The sequence below is a fragment of the Gallinula chloropus genome (assembly GCF_964237585.1).
Source record: "Gallinula chloropus genome assembly, chromosome: 14".
NCBI classification, from domain to species: domain Eukaryota; kingdom Metazoa; phylum Chordata; class Aves; order Gruiformes; family Rallidae; genus Gallinula; species Gallinula chloropus.
Genome location: NC_140099.1, coordinates 4,273,215 through 4,295,650, shown reverse-complemented (window position 1 = coordinate 4,295,650; position 22,436 = coordinate 4,273,215). Strand labels below are relative to the sequence as shown.

Below are 22,436 nucleotides of genomic sequence, written 5' to 3'. Positions count from 1 at the left end.
GAACATAAATTCATGTAAACAGCATGTGAGACTGGAAATTACTTATTTTTCTTGTCCTTGTTTTGTCTAAGAAAACAGTTCTATAGTAGACCATAACTTTTAGGACTCTTGAGCTCTCTATCAGTCCTAAATAGATCTTCCAACAGGTCTTGGTACCTTGATGGGAGGCTGCTGCTTCTGATTACGTCAGTCTGCATTGTTTTTCCCCTTGCACTTCTTCCTAAAATTGGTGAGTAATTAAAGGAGAGAAGCGAATATTATTCTACTTTAGTGGCAATTACAATTGAAGACTTTAAAACCTTAATGGGTTATTTATTTATTTTAACTGGCAGGGGGCTGGTGATGTTGGGAATTACTTAAGTTGGAGTGTGTTCTGCCTTCCAGCCCTGCCTAGTTAACCTATTACTTGGGTTGCAGTAGTATTTTGTCTGCAATACTAAAATAAAATCTTTACAGCAGAACATTAAAGAGCTGCATTTACTTACAGCATGCCATTAGTGGTAAGCCAGTTCTAATTCTGCCCTACAAAACTACATAAATGATCTGTGACAGGCAGTTGGAATGTTGTTATTCTGAGTCCTAAGCCCTAGATACCAAGCACTGTAATAGAAAACATGCCTAAAATGTAAAGCTTTAGCTCTACATTAGGATCACTTTCCTTATAAATTCTCTTTTATTTTTACTGTTATTTTACAGGCTTTCTTGGCTACACAAGTAGTTTATCATTTTTCTTTATGGTGTACTTTGCTCTTGTGGTAAGTTAAAAATCTGTGCACAGCTTATCTACTTTTTCTCTTATTGTTTGAATGTTTTCATAAGCCTGTTTTGAAATGAATTGTCTTCTGATGTGAAATGTAGAGTTTTCCTTAAATTCAGTATGTGCTTGCTTGGACAGATGACATTTGTTTTGCTGAGGCATGGAAATGTATGTGAGCTTCAAAACATGTGAAAAGATTTAAAATAATTATATTTTGGACTGGTAAATGTACAATATTTGTGTTTTGCTGACGGTGCAGTGAAGTGAGCTGGCACGTATACTTTTGTTTCCCTACTAGTAACAGATTGGAATTCTGTTTTCTTAGCTTCTAACTATTACTTACTGCAGCTAGTGAGGAAGAAAATTTAATATACCCCAAATAAATTAAATGTACATGTATAACGGAGTGACAGTTCAAAAAAAGGCAAAGAAAACTAGAACTTCATTAAGGCAGTTTACAAGATTCATTAATACGTCAATGACCTTATTCTTCTTTCCCACTGAAAGGAAAAGTTCTTTTCTCTGAGCCATATGTGGGTTTTTGACCCTTGATGTTCACCTTCTCAAGGCCCCTGTGAGGTAGATATTTCCAGATATTAAAAGTGAGACCTGCTAGGCAGATCTAAGAGGGGAAAATGTGCCTTTAAGTTCACAATTTTTCTTTTTACAGGGAAAAGGTATGTTAATGCACATGTGTAATATGTAGTATAACCAAGCAACTCACACTCTGTCATCTAGGTATAGAAACAATAATCTTATTTGGGAGCCTGGAAAAATGTTGCCCCTCTCCCCTGTCATTCTGGCTTGTGTTGACTTGCATTTAATACCTGTTTTACAGAGCGATAAACAGAGTTGAAGGCAAGTTGAACAAACATGCCATCCAGAAGACCAAGGCAATCCATTAGGAACTAAACCGTGTGATAAAACCAAACTTCAAAGCTGTCAAAACATCTCCCTAGGGTATCCCTGGAGAATTGCAGTGTTTGTAGGACCTGAGGAAGTATTCTTCTTAAGCTTGAACGTTCAGGAGCAGCCACAGCCTCTCCAGAGCTAATGGAAATTCGTTTGTAATATTTATAAATCACCTTAACACTTGACCCCTCTCCTAAAATTTATCTTTAAAAAACAAGGCAAAAGAAAATTAAAGAGAAAAGTGGTAATTATATTGCTGAAATAAGTCTTTGGCTGAAGGTAGTTGCCAGGCTTTTAAAACAATTTCAGCTCCTGGATTTCAGTGGGAATGTGTATGCCTCTCTGAGGGAAGTGGCTGTGATAGGTGGGTGCATTTAAAAACTCTTCTAGGCTCAAAAAAGGTGCGTAAGCAAGACTTGCATGCACACATGTCAGGCTGGGGTGATCGAAGCTGGAGTTTAGTTTTGGTTCTCTGCATCAAAGTAGGTGGAGGGTAGTAATGGAGTACAGAGAGTACTGGATTTCTTAAATGAAGTGGTTACATTTGTGCACTTTCTTTGTCACTTAACAACAAAGAGGCAGCCCCAGTAAATCTAATTGATTTCCAAATTTTTAAGAGCCGTTATGGATGTTTAGAGAAAAGCAATACTCTTCTGCCACTGTTTTCATTGCCTCCTTTAGGCACTGAAGCTCAAAGGCATTAACTGTGGTTCAGTTTTCCTATCTAATTGCTTTGAAGCAGCTGATACGTGCTGCTGAGACGGTGTCTTAGTTTACACAATGTTAATTTCTGTATGGCAGATATGTTTTAATTTGTTCCAGAAGAGAACTCTGCAAGTCATATGGAAGTAATACTTTTATATTTTGCATATACAATAATTCTGTGCATTTTCAAGTGTATACCATCTGTTCAGCTTTTTGCCAGCAGGCCACAGTTTTCATACAGCCTGCAGAAAAGATAGGGACAATAGACAGCATATGTCCTGGTCACTATGGTCAAGTGAGTGCACTGAGCAAAAGGTCTAGAGACCATTCTTTGTTCTCTGAGCTCTGTGGTGGGGCTTTGGCAGGTCCTGCATCTCCTCCCTGTGCTTCAGTTATCTTTTCCTTTAAAGTTAATATACTGGTTATAGTCCTCACTTGGAAAACAGTGAAAAAGCTGAGCTGAGCTGGGAGAAGAGCACATATAATTAATAGTTAAGTCAAAGCCAGATTCTGTGAGGTCCTGAGCACTTTTATTTCTGATTGTTGAATACTTTCCTGGCTTGAATCTTAAGAGACATTAAATGTGATCATTAAGCTGTTTGGGTGTTTTTGTTAACAGCCTCCCCTCTTGCTACACTGAGTATTTCTGAAGAGCAAAGAAAGATTTTCCTTTTTTTCTTTTTTTCTTTTGTGGAGATGGCCCTCTTGGTAGCTTGTTCAACAAAGGTGTTAATGATTCCTGATGGTATTTTTCTAAATCTCTTGTTTATGTTCCCAGAACAAAATGTGATGGAGATTGGGAACCTGCCATATGTAATGAATGATGTTATGCACAGAGAGCCCCCTCTTTGCTGAGTGCTCTCAGTACTGCTGGAATAAAGGGATTCCTGTTCTCCCTCCACAGGATACAAAAAGCCCATCATCACTGAGAATCTTTAGAACATTTTGAGCTTCTAACTATATTTAGCAGTGTGTTTTGGTGTGGGTTTAAAATACCCTATTGCCACCAGAATCTCTTTTTAGGTTTTAGGGGGCTTTTTCAGTTAAAACCAAATGTTTGTTACATTGGAAAGACAAGGTTTATATGAAGCAGGCTTCCTGTTCCAGAGGAGAGGATTGTGTTGTCTGCATGACTGCCCAGCTAACTGGGCTGTGCTGCCAATCCAAACAGCTCTTCCTGTTGGGAGGACCTTGTTAGATACAGAGAGGAAACTCAAACAGATTTGAATAATTAAGCAAGTGGGCAAATCTAATTGCAGATTTTAAGTGGGACTGGTGTGGTTTATTTTGTCTCCTTTCATTGCCATTTCAGTCTGCTCTTAATCTGTATTAACTCTATTTTAGACCAATGTTCTTCAGCTTTTTAGGTTTGGCTTGTCCTGTCCTCGCTCTGCAATGTTTATATATATCTCTTTGCTCTTTAGCTTGCAGGAGACCGTGCCTCCTCTGCTGCCAGGCACGCTTCTCTTGCCCTAAAACTTGCCCTTTAGCTTCGTGCCCCTTTCCAGCGCTCAGGAAGCCTATTCCAACCTTAGTCAGAGTTTGCCACTCTGGAGCCATCAAAGCCTCTCCTGTTTCCCCTATCTGGGTGCCTTTAAATACACAAAGATCTCCTCAAATAAAATAAATTTGCCTTCTTGTTCAGCCTCATAAATGTTTTGTGCTAGCCAACAAACTTGGGCTTCCTGGGGGGCAGCACAGCCATGGAACAGCAGCAGCAGCCTGTATCTGTGTCACAGCTCATAGCTTCTTGCTGCTTGGTGTGCAAGAAAGAGATGAAGCAGGGGTGACCCATGTGCCTGCACAAAACAGGCCCAAGATATATTTTAGGGTTTGGTCCTTTTCTCCTTCTCCCTTGCTTGCTTTTCAGTGGAACTTCTTGATACACTAGCAGGATCATCTTACAGAATCATAGAATGTCCGTCCTGAAACCCTTCCTCAGATAGGGTAGGATATTTTCAGTTGGAGAGGACCTATAAAGATCCTCTAGTCCAACTGCCTGACCAAGTTAAAGCCATGTTAAGGGCACTGTCCAAATGCCCCTTAAACACTGACAGGCTTGGGGCATCGACCACCTTTCTGGGTGCCTGTTCCAGTGTTTGACCACCCTCTTTGTAAAGAAAGGCTTCCTGATGTCCAGCCTAAACCTTCCCTGGTGCAGCTGTGAGCCATCCCCTCACAGTTGATGCTGGGCAGGGGGAGAGGCAGAGTAGCTGTAAGCAGGTAAGACCAGATCTCCTGGTATCAAGCAGTGCCAGTCCATGTCAGGGACATGGTTGGAGGGTTTCCATTGGTAATCCTTTTTCACAGTTTGCAGGCTGCTGTTGAGCAGGCTGCTTCCTAGCTCTGTGCCATGGCTGGTGTGAGCTGTTCATGCAGTTGAAGATGTGTGCTGTTGCCACAATGGACTCAGCGTGCTGTGTACCTGCAGTTTCCTTTCCCCATGTTTTGTCCAGAGGTAGCATTTGTTTGCTTCTCCTGGCAGTGGTGACAAGAGGGAGCATCCAATTCCAAACCTCTGGGAAACACCATTTGGCTGCGAGCAAATAGTCCTTGGAGCCAGGAGGAGTGCTCTCTTCCATGTTATTCTTCCCATGGATCTGAGTCTGTAATTAAGTTTTTAATTACTTGTGCTAGGCTTCAAAGGAATTACAACCTCTAAAGCCAGGCAACGACAATAGGAAATTAATTAGGTTGAGGAGTGCAATGCAACTATCATTTTAAACTAGGCTCCTGAAAAAGGAGGTAACATTACTTTAATTTCCCTTTGATTTCCAGCCCTGTTACTTGGCAGTCCCTAAACCAGCAGGGTGTAGCTAAAGCCCCAATGACATTCTGGGACAATAATGGCATTTATTGTTTTTCCTTTGCTTTCTAGTCCAAACCATATGTTTCTGCCTTTTAAGATTAGCCCTAGGCTCTGCTCTATCTCTGTTAAGGGCTTGTCTGCTTAGGGAAAGAGCCTGGGATAGCTAACACAGCAGCTATTCTGTACGGGAGGCGGTTTGTGTAGAGCACAGAGACAGCCCAATGCTGAGTGCTGGTTGTGTTTCAGTTCATGTCAGAGCTGGTTTTGGTGCAGGCCATAAGGCTGCCAGCTGTGCCTAGCAAGCAGCTGTATGGAAAGGCACTCCCAAGTTTTTCTGTCAGGTCTCCTTCTTGTGGCCTAACTACTTACCAGTCAATTAATTAACTGTGGGGGTAGCTCACTGCTTTGTACACCAACTCTCTGGTATTTTTACCAATGTGTGTATAAATTTAAACTGATTTTTTTTAGGGTGTCATTCATAACCTTGAATGTGCTGTCTTTGCAGGTTATGATAAAAAAATGGTCAGTTCCTTGCCCTTTACCTCTAAGTAGTGCCATTACAGAGACTTTACAGGTAAAGTGCATGCTGTTTTGAAGTTTTTCTAATTTTATTAGTAACTGTAATGCTTTTTTTACATTAACACTTTCAGAATTACCTTTAATTTAAATTCCTTCTTTTCTTAATCACCCCAGAAAATAAAGGGTTTCATGTCTGTGGTTTGGGTTTATTCTTTCAGCATGTCATTTTTTTTTTTTTGCATGTATGTCTTACAGGTTTCAAATTCTACTGGGGATTGTAAAGCCAGGCTCTTTCATCTTTCAAAAGAGGTAATCTCTATTAACAATTCACAAACTTAAAGGGGGCAGTGGTGGTTTTTAAAGAATTGGGGTTTAAACTCCATCCAGGGTAAGCTATTCTTCTGTAAAACTAGTTATAGGCTGCTGAAATATTTCCTATACCTGCTGCCAAGTGTTATGCAGTCTCACGCTTTCTCTTTTATATAAAGGCTGGCTGTCCAAGTTAACATTTTATAAAAACATTTAGCAAATATAACCAAAGTATAAAGTGTAACAGATGCAGTGGTGGTCAGGCTCATGATGCAGTTGAACCAAGCCAGCTTGGTATGCCCTCAGGTGGAAGTCACTGCTGCTTGACTGTGTGCACGCTTCTAGTTCCTTGTGAGGTAGAACAGGTTTCCTGAAGCTGCCTGGACCTGACCTTAGTTTGGGGTTTGTTTGTGGATTATTTTTTCACATCAAGCTGATTTTTCTGACCTAATGCAATCTTGTGTATTTCATTGGATGCCAGCTCTGGTATTTGTTTGTTAATGTGGCATTTCAGTCATGTCACCAGCTCATCAAGGCTTGCAAGACAAGAAGGATCATTTAGAACTCCAGTTTCTGTGGGATGAAGAGGAAGGGAAAAAGGGAAGAATAAATCTGGGATGGGCCTGTAACTTAGTGGAATTTGGGAGGGACATGGTTGGTTTTGTTTGTCTGAAAAAAAACCACTCCCACCTCCCAAGAGAAAGGGGAGAAAAAGGGAGGAAAAAACCCAACTGGGGCAATGCAAACATGAGACAAATGTTATCTGTAGATCAAAGAAGAAATCTGTGAGATTCTGGCCTTTTGTGCTTTGAAGAATCTTGAGACTCTACTACTTATTTTCATACTAACTTGATCATTAGAAGTGATATACTCTTACCAATATGGGCCTGATTATGTCAGCACAAGTGTTAGCTGGTTTTCGGCTTATTCCACTTGGCAACTGAAGTAAGATATGCTAGATGATTCACCTCTTCTCTTAGGAGTTTTTGGAATAATATTCCACTAGCTGTGTGGTTGCAGCTTTAATTATATACCTTAAAAGTTCAGATGCCAAAAGCATGTTTTATTTTGTGGATGCTGTACCTGAACTTCTGTGAAGGACTGATAAGAAAATAGCAAAGTCAGGATGAAGGAATCAGTAAACTGACAGGTAGCTGTGGATATTAGAATGTAGAAAATGTAATGAATAGTACACTGACTCTGGGACAAGTATGTAAGTACTTGGCCTCAATATAGAATCTTTCACTTGTTAGCTTATGGACTGCCTGACCTCTCCTGCCCATGCAATAGTAAGTGGGGACCACTGCTTGGAGAGATACTTGTTGAAATGCTCCATTTCTTGTGGAATGATTCAGAGACACCATCCTGTGTTGCAGAGATTGATCTCAAAGTATTAATGTGGAAAGATTTCCACTGCCTTCCAACACTTGAACTGAATTCCTAATTCATCCCGATATCTTTCCAACTGTCTGTCCTAACAAACAACCTACAAGATGTTTTTCTTCTATTTTAGAGTGCTTATGCAATCCCAACGATGGCCTTCTCTTTCCTCTGCCATACCTCAGTCCTACCCATCTATTGTGAGCTCCAAAGGTAATTTATGAAAACACTTGCAGTGTTAAAAAGCAATATTTCTGTATTACTTTCCCTAAATTAATCTTGAATAATTTCAGGCATTGAGTGCCATCAAACAGTGCAGACTAAGTAGCTTTGAATGTTTTGGGAAATGTACAGTTTTAGTCTGTACTAGCTTTTCCTCTCTTACAGGAGAGAAAAGTAGCAAATATGGCTCCATCATCAATGTCAGTACATTGTTGGCTTGGACAATCTGGAGAAAAAAGGTCATTTGCTAAGGTACTTACTAGTTAATTTTTATGGTGGTAACTGAATCTGCATTTGGCCACACCTGATTCAGTGGGGTTTATTGACCCAGATTCTGCTCCTGGCTCTGAATCTATATAATCCTGTATTTAAAATTCCCTGCAAGATGGGAACAGTGTTGTCTGCATGAAAAGTGCCCTTCAATTACCAGATTAAAAATACTTAAAAACCCTACCTATTCCTGACAGCACAGACCTCAGCAAATACTCTGTGGCCATAAATTAAGCTGATGCTTTCTTATGAAAGGCAAACTACTATTTAGATTGCATTGTGTTTAATATTCCACAGTGCAGATAAAGCAACACTAATTTTCTGGTGGGTTTCTTTATGGTTTTTTTGCATTTTAGTCCATCCAAAAGCAGAATGCAGAATGTAACTGTCACAGCCATTGGGCTGAGCTTCCTAATTTACTTCCTCTCTGCTCTGTTTGGGTACCTGACGTTTTATGGTAAGTATATTTTTCAAGTATTCTTTAGAATCAATGCTAATGAGAAGTGCATTCTGCCTGGAGTAGTTTGGGTTGGTTTGTGTGTTGATACACTTGAATCCTCAGAAACCTTGTTCCTGTGAAAGCTTAAGAATAAGCTAACACTGCAAGTGTTAAAGTCTCATTGACTTTTCACCATGTAACATGCTAAACTTTGCAGGCTTTATGCCATAAACCAGTGTACAGACGTGATACCAGTCCCTAAACTGTAGCTGGTTGTATGTAGTACTCCTCTCTAGTACTGTGTAATTGGGCTTCTGGTTGCTACTGTACGTTGGACTGTGTGATAATGTTCCCACTTAAAAGCTGGGAACCATGGTAGCTCTGTGAGAAATTTGGAGATCTGATGCTCTTGTCCAACAAGTTGAAATGATCTGTTCTAAGGTTGTGTCTTCTACCAGCACTTACTGCTTATTAACCCTGTGATACCCCTGGGATAATCTCTTAAGTAGCACTGAGACTGTTGCTTTTATGAGAGGAATTTGACCCACAGCAAGCTACCTCTAATCTTAGGGAGGCATGAAGGTTTGCACATGTTTTCCCTGTCTGATAGAGCTTGGGTACAAAGCATGTATGGCTGCTTTTTGGTTTTATATTTTTTCCCCCAAGTATAAATATATATCTGACAATAACTATCTGAAAATGTTCCTTTGACACTTTGAATCCTTTGAAAAATTACATGAGGAGCCTTGAAAGCCCTGATAGCCTGTGGGCCTCTATCACAGTTTCCTGACTCTTTCCTCACGGTTTTAGGAAAGTATAATTTTGAGTGCCACTCTGAGAGACTTAGCAGGCTGTGTGAGGTAAGCATCTGTCTCCAGATGAGATCTCAACAAGAAGTAAAAAATAAAAAGGGAGAAAGGGCAGTATTAGTCCTAGAAAGCATCCTATTACCTTCACTGCCATGACTTCTTTGGGACAAGACCCTGTCTTGACTGTATTCTTTTGGTCTGTTTCACTGGGAACATTTCTGGTTTTCTGCAAGCCTGATGTCTTTCTGTAACTCCTAGAATGGAGAGCCTACAATGCTGGAACCAACACCAGATATCTGTAAACATGTTTTGTTGGGGGTTTTCCACCCCCCCTTGAAAGCTGCTTCTCTTTTTTTTTTTTTTTTCACTTTTTGGTTGTCTTGTTTAATTAACCAGTTTCTTTCAGTAGAGAGAATCTGTCTCCTGTTCCTAAAACACCAGTCTGAGAAAATGTAAAACATTTTATTTTAAATTGAAAACAAAACAAAAGAGCTCCCTCTTTGAAGTGAGACATGCTTCATCTTTCTGTGGTTTAGATGGTTTATTCTGTTTTCTGTAAATTTGAGACTTCATATGGTGACTGGACTTTGGTCGAAGTTTTGGTCTGTCCTGAAGTCCAAAAAGGCATGGAGTCAAGGTATGCTGAAAAAAAGGTGGAGATCACTTTCAGGGCTCTGACTTCTGCTGTTAACTTAGGGAACATTTTCACCTGAAAGGGGCAAAAGTCAAAGGTAGAGAATCCATCACTTGATTCGTCACTTTTTGCCTTGAATAGTATGAAATTAATGCTTGAGATGGTGCATCTGTGGTATAGGGTACTAGAGTAATTCCACAATAGAGTTGGCTTTGCAAAGCTGAAGATGCACGTGGTGGAGAGCACATGAGATTCCTACTGCTGAAGAAACCAGAGCTATTGTTCTAAAGTGTGTGGGCTGGTGGGGTGCACTGCCAGTGCAGCCCCTGGAATTCCCGGGGTGCTGTAGGAGTCCAAGCTGACAGCCTTCAGGTGTCCTTCTGTTGCACTTGTCTGCTCATTTGGCATAGGGAAAATGGTCAGTAGTTCTGTGTTTTGGTTCTTTTTTCTTGAGAGATCTTTTAGAAGTGTAACTGATGATAGGGACCCTTCTCCATGTGATCCAGCGATGTGTTGGTAACTACAGACAGCAGTAGTACACGTGGTAGCACAGCTTGGAAGATTTCTTTCTTCCTTTAAATTAGAGTTGCAGCTTTTCTTTCAAAGCACAAAATTTTACCTTGCATATCACTTAAATTTTTTTTCAGGGGGAAGAAAACCCACCCAAATGCCATTCAGCCAGTTCATCAAGATTAATTTGTTTCTGGCTTCCAGTTCCAAGAAACGACTCTAGTCTGGACTGTTGCAGACATGCAGAACATGTTTTACTGTGTGCTGCGCTCCATCATGCATCATCTTTCTTTGTAATGCTTTCTCCCATTGTATTTGTATCTTCTCTTAGGTAGCTTTGGTTTCAGTAGAGGCTCTAGCAGGGATTTGCCTTCTGAAGTCCTCTCATTTTTCCCTAGATTCCATGCCCTAGTGTATCAGGAATGCCAAAGCAACGTGTTCCTGCAACCCCGTTAGTCACAAGCAAACAGATCAGTCTGAATGTAAGCTTAATATGCATTGCCAATTACCTTAGTTATCAAATTATTAACAAAGCTGCTATTTTTTTTCTTGCTTTCAGACAAAGTAGACTCTGAATTGCTACAAGGGTACAGCAGGTACCTGCCACATGATATTGTCATCATGACTGTTAAAGTAGCCATACTGTTCGCTGTGCTTCTGACAGTCCCTCTAATCCACTTCCCAGTAAGTACTCCTCAATGTTTTGAAGCTGGCACAAGCAGTGGTAAGGCTAATGCCTTGCAGACTGCAGTGCTCCAGTCGCATCTACTCTTGTGTATCTTACTCACTTTTCAAGCGATTGATCAAAGACCACATATTTGCATATGTTCCATGAGAGCTCCAAAACAACTACTAACCACTAAGCTAATTTGTGCTTTTGAGACAGATCTCACATTAAAATGAGCCCACAGCATTGTTTTTAATTTAGAGAATTCAGAACTTCTAAAGTTTATTTAGTTTGATTTCCTCCCCCCTCCCTTAAATTAAGTTTTGCTGACTTGGTTTTTCCTTTCCTCATGCACACACTCACACGCAAACACCCTCACACAGGAGAACTCAATTGAATTGTAAATCAAAACCACATATTAACCTGTGTCACCAAAAAAACCCCTCCTTTAGTTTATCAATACCATGGAAGAACTGAAAATTAATTCAGTTATAGCCCTTCAAAATCGTGCATGCAAAACTATGTGTGTATAAGTAGTGTGTTGATTCCGTATCACCAGGCGACATGCTGACATTTGCTACCAGGCATGTTCAGAGAGGTAAAGCATCCTCCCCAGACCTTCTTTTGTCCCTGCAAAAAAGGAATACCCCTGTGACTAATGGCTGTGTGATAAACACATGTGTTTAACACTACAGTAAACTCTGTGCCACGGAAGGACAAAAACACTTGACTAAATTTTTTGCATTTTTGATTTTTAAGATGCATGTCCACATCCAGAAAGATGTGATAGTTTAGTTTCTGAAACTGAGAAAAGATTAAAATCTATATGTGTGTGTGTTTGTATTTACCCATGCAATGTCTCTCTGCATACCCTGTAGGCAAGGAAAGCTGTACTGATGGTGTTTTTCTCTGACCTTGCGGTGTCGTGGATTTGCCACATCCTTGTCACTCTGACACTGAATACAGCTGTTGTTTTGTTTGCAATGTATGTGCCAGACATCAAGAATATCTTTGGAGTAGTTGGTAAGTTGTTGTGATTGTTGGTTTCTTTTTTAAATTTTTCCTCAAAATACTCAGTAGTATTATGATAAGCTAATATGCCTGAATCTTTCTCTGAAATACCACCTTCTGTTTTTTAAAGGTTCAACCACATCAACGTGCTTGCTTTTTGTATACCCTGGACTATTTTATCTTAAACTGAGCAGAGAGGACTTTTTATCACGACAGAAACTTGGGGTATGCTTTTTTTTAACCCGTGTGCTAGTCATGTTTTAGCAGGCTCATTTTAGATTCATCTTAACACACTGTAGAGTACATAATCCAAGGGGAAAAGTTCTTGTTTTCACTCCAGTTCACAAAACCTGTATTTTCTTTTACCCTTCACAATAACTCTAGTCCATCTGACCCTCCATCTTCACAAGAGATTCTTGACTGGCAGCATGTCCATGTGCCAGACCCCTGATCTCAATACATGCTTTTCCCTATAGCTTTCAGATGGTGACTTTTTTAATCCAATTTCTCCTCAGTTTTCACGCATTTCTCTGATGTTGTCTGGGGAGCTGGGACAAAGCCAAACTGTGTTTAAGTGAAACAGTGTTTATGCTTGTTTTCTATGTAAGCCTTCACAAAAACATATTTTGTTTCTTCCTTTTTTTCCCCACTCCTCTTTATAGTTTCTCTTACGCTGTAGCAGAGCAAATTCTAGTTGGAATTTTTGCAGCAGCCTGCTTTTTTGCAGTGTAACCATTTGTCTTCAGTCTAACCATTTCTCAGCAGAGCAACTTCATGAGAGTAGCTAAAATGCTGATAGACTGTCCATACTCCTACTGCCATTCTTATGATTTATGGGGCTGCTCTTACACTGACAAAACAGGGAATCAAAATCTGATGAAGATGCTCTCGGTCCATTTAAGATCTTGAAGAGATTTGGGGCAATGTTAAAAATCACTGATCTACTGTCTCTTGAACTCTGTGTTTTACTCAAAATGCAATTCAAGTTACAGTGGATTTACATTTTTGAATAGCCAGATGATAATAAAACCAAAGTCAGTTTATTAATTTGTTCAGAGTTATGAAGTTAGTTGGGTTTTTGCCAATGAATACTACGAGCAAGCAAGCCAGCCTGCTCTGAGAGTTCCCAGTGAAACTATCCCAGAGCAGGCTTAGTTTAATTTCCCCCTAACGAGAGACCTTGTGTTTGAAAACTGAGGAATTGGAAACATTAAAGGTTATTTTAAAAGATGCTGTTTAAACCTGTTAATGCAGTGTTTTAGATCATTATGTATAAGCCTTGCAAATGTGAAATTCTTCAGGAAAACATGAATTTTTGCTTTTCTTTCTTCACAGGCGTGTGCCTTGGTTATCTTCGGCACTTGTGTTGGTCTCCTCAGTTTAGTTCTAATCATTTTCAATTGGATTAATGAATAACAGCCTATTGTCACTGCCTGAACCTTCAGAAGGACAGCAAGTACCAGAGACATGTCAAAACTGCTGAAACAAATGCTGGACATCCCAAAGAGAACACTGACCAACGCTGTCTGCTGAAGAAATCACGCTGCTGATTGAGTCACTCTTCAGTTAAAGGACAATTAGTCTTTTGCCATTCTAAAACAATATTGTTTGATGATGTAATTAGGTAAAAAGGTCTCTTGAGAATTTTGCAATGCAGAAATGGCTTGGTGCACACAGTGAACAGAACTTTGAAGTAACTTTTTAAGGCAGTGAAACAGATTCTGTGTTGATCGCACTCTGCCTATCGTGACATGTGCCCTTAGTGTAACACACACGTTACCCTAAACAGTGAAAGGCTTCTATTGAATCATTTCCAAACTTGCTGCCAGTTCGTATTAAGAGCTTCCTGATTCCAAATGTTTACCCTGGTTTATCCTCACATGGGTCCAGGAACCAACTGCCTTAGCCCAGTTCAATGGGTGCATGATGCGAGTTGGTGGTTTTGAATACAGTTTTTATACCTCAGGTGTACTTCAATCATGTTGAAGTAATTTTTAATTTAGAAGGGTTTGCCCATCTAGGTAATAGCTTTTACCAGCATGAGGAAGTTTTTCCATTTTGCAAAGACATTTGTCTCTTTCCAAAGACAGTTTTTAATACCTGGTCTTGAGTATTATTCAGTGTACCTCAGTATTCCTCCCAGCAAAAGACTTTTACCTTTGTCTCTCTTACCCCCACTTTTACAGGTGTTACTATTGTGTGCCAGAAAAGGTTTAGGCTTGAAAGGTGAGATTCTCCCTCTCTTGAAGACAAAGGAAAGTTTTACCTCAGATCTCTCAACTTACATGTACTGTTTTATAATTATTCTTTTCTCTAAATAAAATGTGAATACAATTTTCAACACCAACTGGGCTCTGCTAAATATGATATTGAGTGCCTACCACAAATGTTCCTCGTATTAGTAGAATGAAAGAGTGGCTGATGCTGTGGTATGGTTTTTAAAATTTGTTTCTATCAGATGGGATCTGATGTCTTTAAAATAGCCTGGTCTCTTCAGAGAGTTGTGCCCTAAGGAAACTAGGCCTCCACAGAAATGGTTTGTGTAAAATTAAGAAATTAGACCTCAGCCTCAAATGGCAAGACTTACTGAGGGGGAAAGTTCTTCATTATTTCCAGATGCAGTATTTCTTTTAATTTAGTTTAGCACTTTTACATCTGAGAAGGGGAATAAGACACAAGTGAAATACAGCAGAGTAATGCATTTATGGAATATGAAGGCAGCTGGGCAGTGACATTTTAAATATTTTTTTTCTGTCTCCATAAAGTGCACAGATAGCAAACTAGTTGATTACTGATAGAAAGTCCTGCTGAGATACTGCTGTTAACATGCTGACTTTAAGTTTTATCAGTTGAGATTGGGGCAGTGCTCCAGACTCTGGTATTTCTAACTTCTTAGCAGTGGGGTTGTGCTGTTAACCTCTTTTAATTACGTCACCTTGGATTTGGAAAACACTGATTGATGTGCTAACTTTACCATAACCCTGACTGAATGTGCTTGACCCTCACCAGTCTAACAGGGAGGAGCAGAAACCAGCAGAGTTGGAATCTCCACCTCTCTTCCTGAGCTGACAAACCAGGATTCCTGTGCCAACAGATCACTCTGGGAATCTGCAAGATACTTGTCCCTTTTGATGGGTGGCCTGGAGGCACCCAGGCGGTGCAGCTTGGTACTGCTTCAGGAATCTTTTTTGCCTGGGGAATAGGTTTCTACTTAGAAGTTCTATGTAGATGTGTGTGGTGATGGTTGGGAACTAGCTCAGAAGTTTTTGCCTGACCCCCACTCTGCAGGAATCGGCCCATAATCTTTGGGCAAAGACTGCAGTTAGTTTTATAAAGTTTGTAGCAGAGGCTTCGTGACACAAGGTGAACCAGCTGTCAGTACTGTAAAACAGCATGTCCAGTCTTGGCCAGGAGTTCACAATGACTGTGACACTGGCAGCAGCTCCTGGTTGGTGTGCTTAACCAGCAGAAAGCCAGCGTGACTGGGAGATGTGACACATTATATGCCAAAAAAGATGGGGTGCAAAAGGGGACAGCAGCAGCCATTAGATGAGCTCATTTTTCTCCTAAAATTTCACACTTTGCCCAACAGTTTTGCTTCAGCAGGTTAGTGAGTGAGTGAGTGAGTGTGTGTGTGTGCACACAGGGGATGCCTCCAACCTGAGAGGTCTCCAGCCTGCTTTGATCAAGAGGTAGATCGGACTTCCTCAGCCTTGTGTGAGTATTAAGGGTTGAGGGTCCCCATCTTGCACTTATTCTTGCTGTTTTCTGATAACCAGGTGTAGCTGCTACCTTCTCCTAGCTGCGTTTCACAGCCCTTGCTGCACTACAGGGGTTCAGCCTCTCTGGGTGGCTGGAGCAGCAGTGTGAGAAGCTAAATATGTGCCTTGTAACAGCATCCCTGAGGAAGCAGTGACAGCTGCACCTTGGGAGATGATTGTCTGTCTGTAGGAAACCAGGAGACCTGACATTCTTGTGAATGAGCCACAGGGGCTTTTCCAGACACTTGAATTGGGGAGGAATATTCGCTAGAAGTGTTATGGAAATGGTTTCTCCTTTATTGTATGCCACTGCAGCCTACTTTTGAGTAACACCTGTAATTACCACAGTCGCTTTATTTTAAACTCTAACCACCAAGACTTAACTCTGAAGATGATTTGCTTTATCTGCAAAGGTGCAGAAATTCAGCAAAGCTTTTGCTGCTCCTCGTCCCCCTGAGAAAGCAGAGTCTGGCTGTGTACTGCAAGTTGGTTCACACACAGGCAGTTGGTTGGGTTTGTGCACATCATCTTAAAACATGTGACTGGGAAAATACCTGAAACACTGTTAATTTTACAGTTGATTCCTCTAATGCTCTGGAAATCACTAATTTACTGGTTTTAATCCCTGGGTATTATCCTAACTAGCCTGGCTATTAACTAGCTATCCTAATAGGTAGGCTTCCTCCCCACCAATGCCAGGGTATAATGTGAGGATGAAGGGAAGCATTTCACACCTCTCCTGGAGATCTATTATTACATTTTGGCTTCCATGCAGGTAGGATAGTAGCACTGGGGTTTACAGAATGTGTGCTACCTTTCATCTCAGAAGGAGTTAGGGAGTACTGCTGGTTTCTGTGACATGTAACTTAAAATGCAGAAAGATGAAGGGGGCAGAAAAAACTTCCAAAAATTAGAAAAAAGGTAGGAGCATTTTCCACAATGACAAAGGATGCTATTTTTATTGTTGACATCTCCCAAAGACTCTTCTGTTTGTTGTGTCTGTATAAAGCTTCCACTACAATTGTGTACCAGCATTTCTGAGCAAAACAGGCTTCCAACCTGGAACTCCTTGCCTGCTCACATGTTGCTAAATGTATTTTTTCTTTATTCTTATATACAGGGGTGTTGTCGATCCATCCCCCCCAGAATTTCCAGATTTATAATTTCAGTGGTTCTCCTTTATTCCCTGGAGTTAGCATTTCCCAACCTTCTTTTCTGAGGACTTAGCAAGAGTGGGTGAAGGGCCCCCCACAAGCATTTCTGAGCTCACTGGGAAAGTCTGCTTTTCCCCAGCCCGAACGAGAACAATGTGAGAGATGAAAATGAACTGGTTGCCTTTGATTTGTTTTCTCTCATTCTCCTGTTTCCATTCCTTGTCCATTTGAAGGCTGCTCAGGTTTCAGATGGGCTGTGGTGAGCTGGGTGTGGAGAGTGTCTCTTGTAAGCGGCGTTGCAGGAGTGAGCGCTGCCAAACAAAAGCGCTCTGGACCAGCCTTGGTGAAGGCCACGTTTGTGGGTTTTCCCAGTGTTTGGAAGCAGCTTGTGTCTTAATATGCTGATTTTTCAGGGCAAAAGTTTGTTTAAAATTCTCTCTTGGGCCCCTGTTTAGTGGAAATCGAGACACTGAAACTGTCGTGTCCCCTCCCTGTCCCTGCTGTCACCATCCCCTTCGCCTTGGTTTTGCTTTAATGGCAGTTAGAGGGCACTGATCCAGCCCATGTGGGGCATGGATGCAGAAGGCACAGTGTTATCTGTGCCTGCAGGCTTCATCTGCACCAAGTGCCCACTGCTGCTCATCACTGAAGGTCAGTGGTTTGCTGGGCAGGCCTAGGTGTGTCCATCATGCCTGATCTTGTGAGAATTGGTCTTTCTGAAACATCTGAACTTTGTGACATGGGAAGGCTCTGCTGATGGGGAGTTCTTAAATCATAGAATCATAGAATGCTTTGGGTTGGAAGGGACCTCAAAAGATCATCTAGGTCTGACTCCCCCTGCCATGGGCAGGGACAATCTTTTGTGTCATGTAATATAGCCAAGGTGCCATATTCCCTACCCTTGCAGTCCTAATGAGGATGAAAACACAAGGTGCAAAGGGGGGTGTGTGAGCTGCGAGGGCAAGAGTTAAACCCCAGAGCAGCTTGTAAGCGTGTTGTTGGCACGAGAGAGCATCTGGGCTTGTGCTTCATTACTCTTTTTCTTCAGGCTGCACTAAGGGAACAGGCTGCCCCGGGAGGTGGTGGAGTCACCATCCCTGGAGGTATTCAAAAGGCGTGTAGATGATGTGCATGAGGACATGGTCTGGAGGTGGACTAGTCAGGCTTAGGCTATGGTTGGACTTGATCTTGAAGATCTCTTCCAACCCAAGTGATTCTGTGGTTCTAATTAGTGTTTTGGGATGGATCTGGAAGTCAGTGCTCCCACAGCTGCAGTCTGCAGAGGCTGTGAGGATCCAGGGAGCTGTCAGTCTCCACTTGCCTTTTCTGAGGCTCTGTAAGCATCTCCTTTGGACAGGAGTGCAGCGATGGCCCTATGTGGGCATGTTCCCTGACCTGAGCTGGCCGGTCTCATTTCAAATAAATTCCTAAAACTAATTTTAGATGATTATTTGTAAGGACTATGAAGCACTTCCATTAGCACCAGCCAGCCAGTGTGCATTCAGCATTATGTGTAGTAAGTGAGGACAGAAGTCTGTTCTGGGCAGAAATCCGGGTGATGTCCATGGTGCTGTGGAGCCGTAGGTCTGCGGGCCAGCTCCCAGCCCCCTGTGAGCCAAAGGGAGGTTGGGAATTCCCAGGCCTGCCTGGGGGCTTGCACTGATACTTCTGTAAAACAGAGGAGGAAGTAGATACCAATGCCTGGCTGCAAATACCTGAACAGTAATCAACCAGGTTCCCAGTGCCCCACTTAAGGAGAAGAAAATGTTCATACTTCCTCCTGCAGCGGGCATCCTAATGAGCTGTGTGATTACAGACTGAAATTCAGATCAGTCCAGGAGCTAAGTCACATTGATCACTGAAGAACTCATTGAATCCTTTCCTAATCAGGTTTAATTTAATGCTTGACCTGAAATTGTTTTACAGTTGATGGTCATGTTGAAAGCAGTGGTTGTAGTTGCTCTTTGTGGGCTGAAAACCCTTTGGATGTGTTTTCTGCTACTTTCTGAGGAGAGAGGGAGTTTTCAGTATTACAGAAGTGTTGTCTGATGGCTACAGTTTGTGGTGGTGGGTTTGGTATTTGTGTTTCAATAGCAATCATCCAGCCACTCTTCACATGGGGTTGGAATTTTTTTAAGATATTAATACTTGCATGGTAAGAATTGCATAGCCCATGTCAAACCTGGGTGTTGTACAACAAATTTCCCATTTTGAGTTCTCCCTCTGATGCCCTGTGCAACAGCCATGGCACAAACCCCCTGGAAATAAAAAGCAGTACTTGTATGACTCACACAATTGTCATCTTTGCTAAGGTGCCTGCTTAGTGGAATAACCCAGTGTCATCATCTCTGCCATGTGTCCCTGACGTGCAGTGCTGGTGCTGCACGCCCCGGCTCAGACCGTAGCGTTCCCCTCACCTGGGGAGAGTTGTTGATAAAGATCCTTCCTGTTTTGGTGGTGGTAGCACATTTGTGTGCTTCCACGTGTTCTTTGTCAGTGTAAGGGGGTGTGTGACCCCTCCACTGTTATGCAGGAGATGTCTTGCAGCACCCAGCTTGGAATGGATGTGAGGCACGGTCTGGGAAGCTGCTACTAATTGCTCCTCCTGGACCTGTCTTCTCTCAGCGCAGGATTTGATTTTACTCTTTGAAGTATGCTCTCCAAAATGTAAAGGATGAAGAAAATAACTTGTCCAGGCAAGAACTGCATTAGAAATCCTCAGAAGTATTGGTTTCATCGACAGCAAACATGCCTCTGTGTTCTTTGGTTCCCCTCTATAAACTGGGGCAGCAGAAGAGATCCTGGAGCTGCAGCCATGCAACCCCTTTGGGAAGGGCCTTCCCGTGCAGTACAGTGGAGTCAGCCATGCAAGGCAGAAGGCTTTGGCATGGGGTAAGTAGCAAGAGGGGACAACAGTGGCTCTGGAGCTTTTGGGTTTTAAATCACGATGTTCTCTAATAGCTGTAACTGCCAACTCCTGAGCATGGCTCCAGGCACTCTGCAAGGTCTAAGGGAGTCCTGAATAGAAGCAAAAGTGGGGAAACCCCCCCCTCACTGTTGTGCTGCTGGCTGGATTCCAGGGCTGGCTGAATGCTCCCCCACATGGAAACCAACGTCAGCAGATTGGTGTTTACCTAATAACATTTCCCCAACTGGCGCTGGTGCCCAGTAACACAAACATGATGCTTTTTCAAGCGTGATGCTGGATTTGGCCTTGCACCGCTCCAGCTGCTCGTACCTGGTTGTGGTGCTGCCTGGGCCCTGTCCGTGCTTGGCACATCCCTTGCCTCCAGCGCTCCCACCTCGGGGGTTTACACAGCAGCCGCAGGGCGCCAGGCAGCTCCCTGCACCTGGTTTAAATTTAAAGCTCGTTTGCACATGATGTCACACTTTTATTGTCAGCCCGGTGAAGGTCAAGACAGTTCGTTTGGGGAAGGTCTGGGCTGCTGAGCCTTCGCAGCGCTGCCATTAATGCCTTCCCCATCTGACTTACACTGCAGTTTTCTGGCGTGACGTAACCGCAGGCGCGAGATTTATACCAGGGGCGGGGAGGCTGGTGCGGTTGGCTGGTCAGCCCAGGTTGCAGAGCTATTTTTCTGGAGACCGACGGTGGAAATTATTGCTCCACTCATCATGTAGCACATCACAGATCCAGCCAGGGGAGAGCTAACGAGCCCTGGAAGCTCAGGGTGGTTGTTACAGGCTGTTGCCTTTCAGGAGCCATTGACTGGAGTGGGATGGTGTTCCCAGGAGCCCGGTCTCTCCACCCTCCCGGGTAGCTCTGCTTAATAATGGGATTTGCACTCAGGGATGGAGAAAAGATTTGGGATGTGGTTATGACGGCACAGAACCCGTAGGGCTGGTGTTGCGGGCTGTGGAAATCTCTGGCATTATCTTTCCCTCCTCCAGCTTTGCTGTTTCATTCTGTACATCAGGCCAGAAGCAGGGCTTCAGTGGAGCATTTCCCAGTGGCTGTGGGCAGCTCATGGCTATGAATCTCCTGGAGGAAGGGCTTAAGCAGCGTGTGTGTTTTATGCCTTCTTACAGGTCTGGCACTGGGGATAGCTCGTGGGATGCGTGGTTAGATTTTTGCTTCGGGATTTTGATGAACATCTTTCCTCCCTCTTCAAGGGGTTCATGCTTTTCGTTGTCTGCAGTTCACTTCTCTTTCTCCAAACGCACAGATCAATACTGGATCCTTCAGGCCTAAGCTTTGAAGAGCCTGAGCAGTGAGAGAGAATTAGCATCATGTTGGGTGGGCACCAGATGCAGATACAGTCTGGGCAGAAGCTGCGCCGGGGGGCTATTAACCCATGTGCCTACAGTGTCTGAGGTAACACTGACCACCTCCTTTTGATCCGTTTTAATTGCCAGTCGCTGTGTGGTTGTAGGAGGGATCCTCACCCCTGAGCCCTGGGTAGGAGTGCCTGGGAATTGCCACTATTGCTCACTGACTGGGTGCTGGCCAAGTTCTTCAGGGCTTGGAGTTCAGAGATGCAGAGACCTATAGGTAAAATCACCTGTGGTGGGCAAAGGATGCAGATGGAAGGTCTGTCTGGAGGTGACGCTGCTCAAACAGGGAGAGCTGAGGTCGTTAGAAAGCATTGGAGACTCAATGTTTCCACAGTTCATTCCTCAGCCCAGGCCCATGGGGGCTTATAGCCTTCACCACCCTTTTGGTGTTGTCTACATGCTGGAATCACCGTGAACATTTCTCTCAACAACATCTGCAATGTGTCCCAAACACTGGCCATCTTCAGGACATTGGTCCTTTTACCCCTCTCAGACACATGCTCTTCTCAGGAGCGATGATCCTGCTTGCAGACTGCTACTTGCTGGGCACTAGTAGCAAAGAAAGGTGGAGTGAGGAGCACAAAGCCCTTTGGTTGTGTCTCTGCTGATGCTTACCCATGAACTCTGTCACATAAACATGGGCTGCTTTGGATTTGTTGGGCACTGAGAGCAGTGAAGTGTGAATGAAGTAATTCATAGAATCAGAATGCTTTGGGTTGGAAGGGACCTCAGAGATCTTCAAGTTCCACCCCCCAGCCATAGTCAGGGACACCTTCACTAGACCTGGCTGCCACAAGCCCCATCTAACCTGGCCTTAAACACCTCCAGGGATGGAGCTTCCACAACCTCTTTGGGCAACCTGTGCCAGTGCCTTCAGTTCCCCTGGCATTTCAGGGTTGCCAGCTGTTAGTGCAGCACATCCCCTTCCCCAGGGTGAGAAAGAGCTTATGGTGGGGATGAGTAAGAACAGCCTCTGCTGTTATGCAAGCAACGATACCACCAAGGGCCACCAGGCCTCTTGCGCAATGCAAGATGGAACTAGGGAGAGAGGTCCATGCCTTGGGGATGGCATCGCACAGCGAGGTGTGCTCGGTGAGGCCCACGATGCTCTCTGGCAGCCGTGGTGGCTCAGGGAGCTGTGTGGATATGGTCAGTTCTGATGCTCCTCAGAGTGTTGCTGCTGGAGCCAGCTCCAAAATGACTGTTGAGATGGTATGGTTTTCCTTTTGGTATTTGCTGGCACAGTTTCTGCTGCTGTTTACAAGTCATTTCTTC

General features: G+C 43.0%; 1 protein-coding gene across 1 annotated transcript in view; it reads left to right on the top strand.

The window, feature by feature from the left end:
* Positions 1–14,290, top strand: part of SLC38A6 (solute carrier family 38 member 6) — a gene marked incomplete at its 5' end in the record, with an annotated part of 38,727 nt that extends 24,437 nt beyond the window's left edge. The window contains 10 exons of the mRNA XM_084270419.1: positions 147–229; positions 697–755; positions 5,689–5,757; positions 5,958–6,011; positions 7,525–7,604; positions 8,240–8,340; positions 10,835–10,959; positions 11,821–11,965; positions 12,084–12,178; positions 13,289–14,290. Coding sequence (XP_084126545.1) covers positions 147–229; positions 697–755; positions 5,689–5,757; positions 5,958–6,011; positions 7,525–7,604; positions 8,240–8,340; positions 10,835–10,959; positions 11,821–11,965; positions 12,084–12,178; positions 13,289–13,369 — 892 coding nt within the window. The 3' untranslated portion in view covers positions 13,370–14,290. The remainder of the gene's footprint in view (positions 1–146; positions 230–696; positions 756–5,688; positions 5,758–5,957; positions 6,012–7,524; positions 7,605–8,239; positions 8,341–10,834; positions 10,960–11,820; positions 11,966–12,083; positions 12,179–13,288) is intronic.
* Between the last annotated feature and the right edge of the window lie 8,146 nt (positions 14,291–22,436).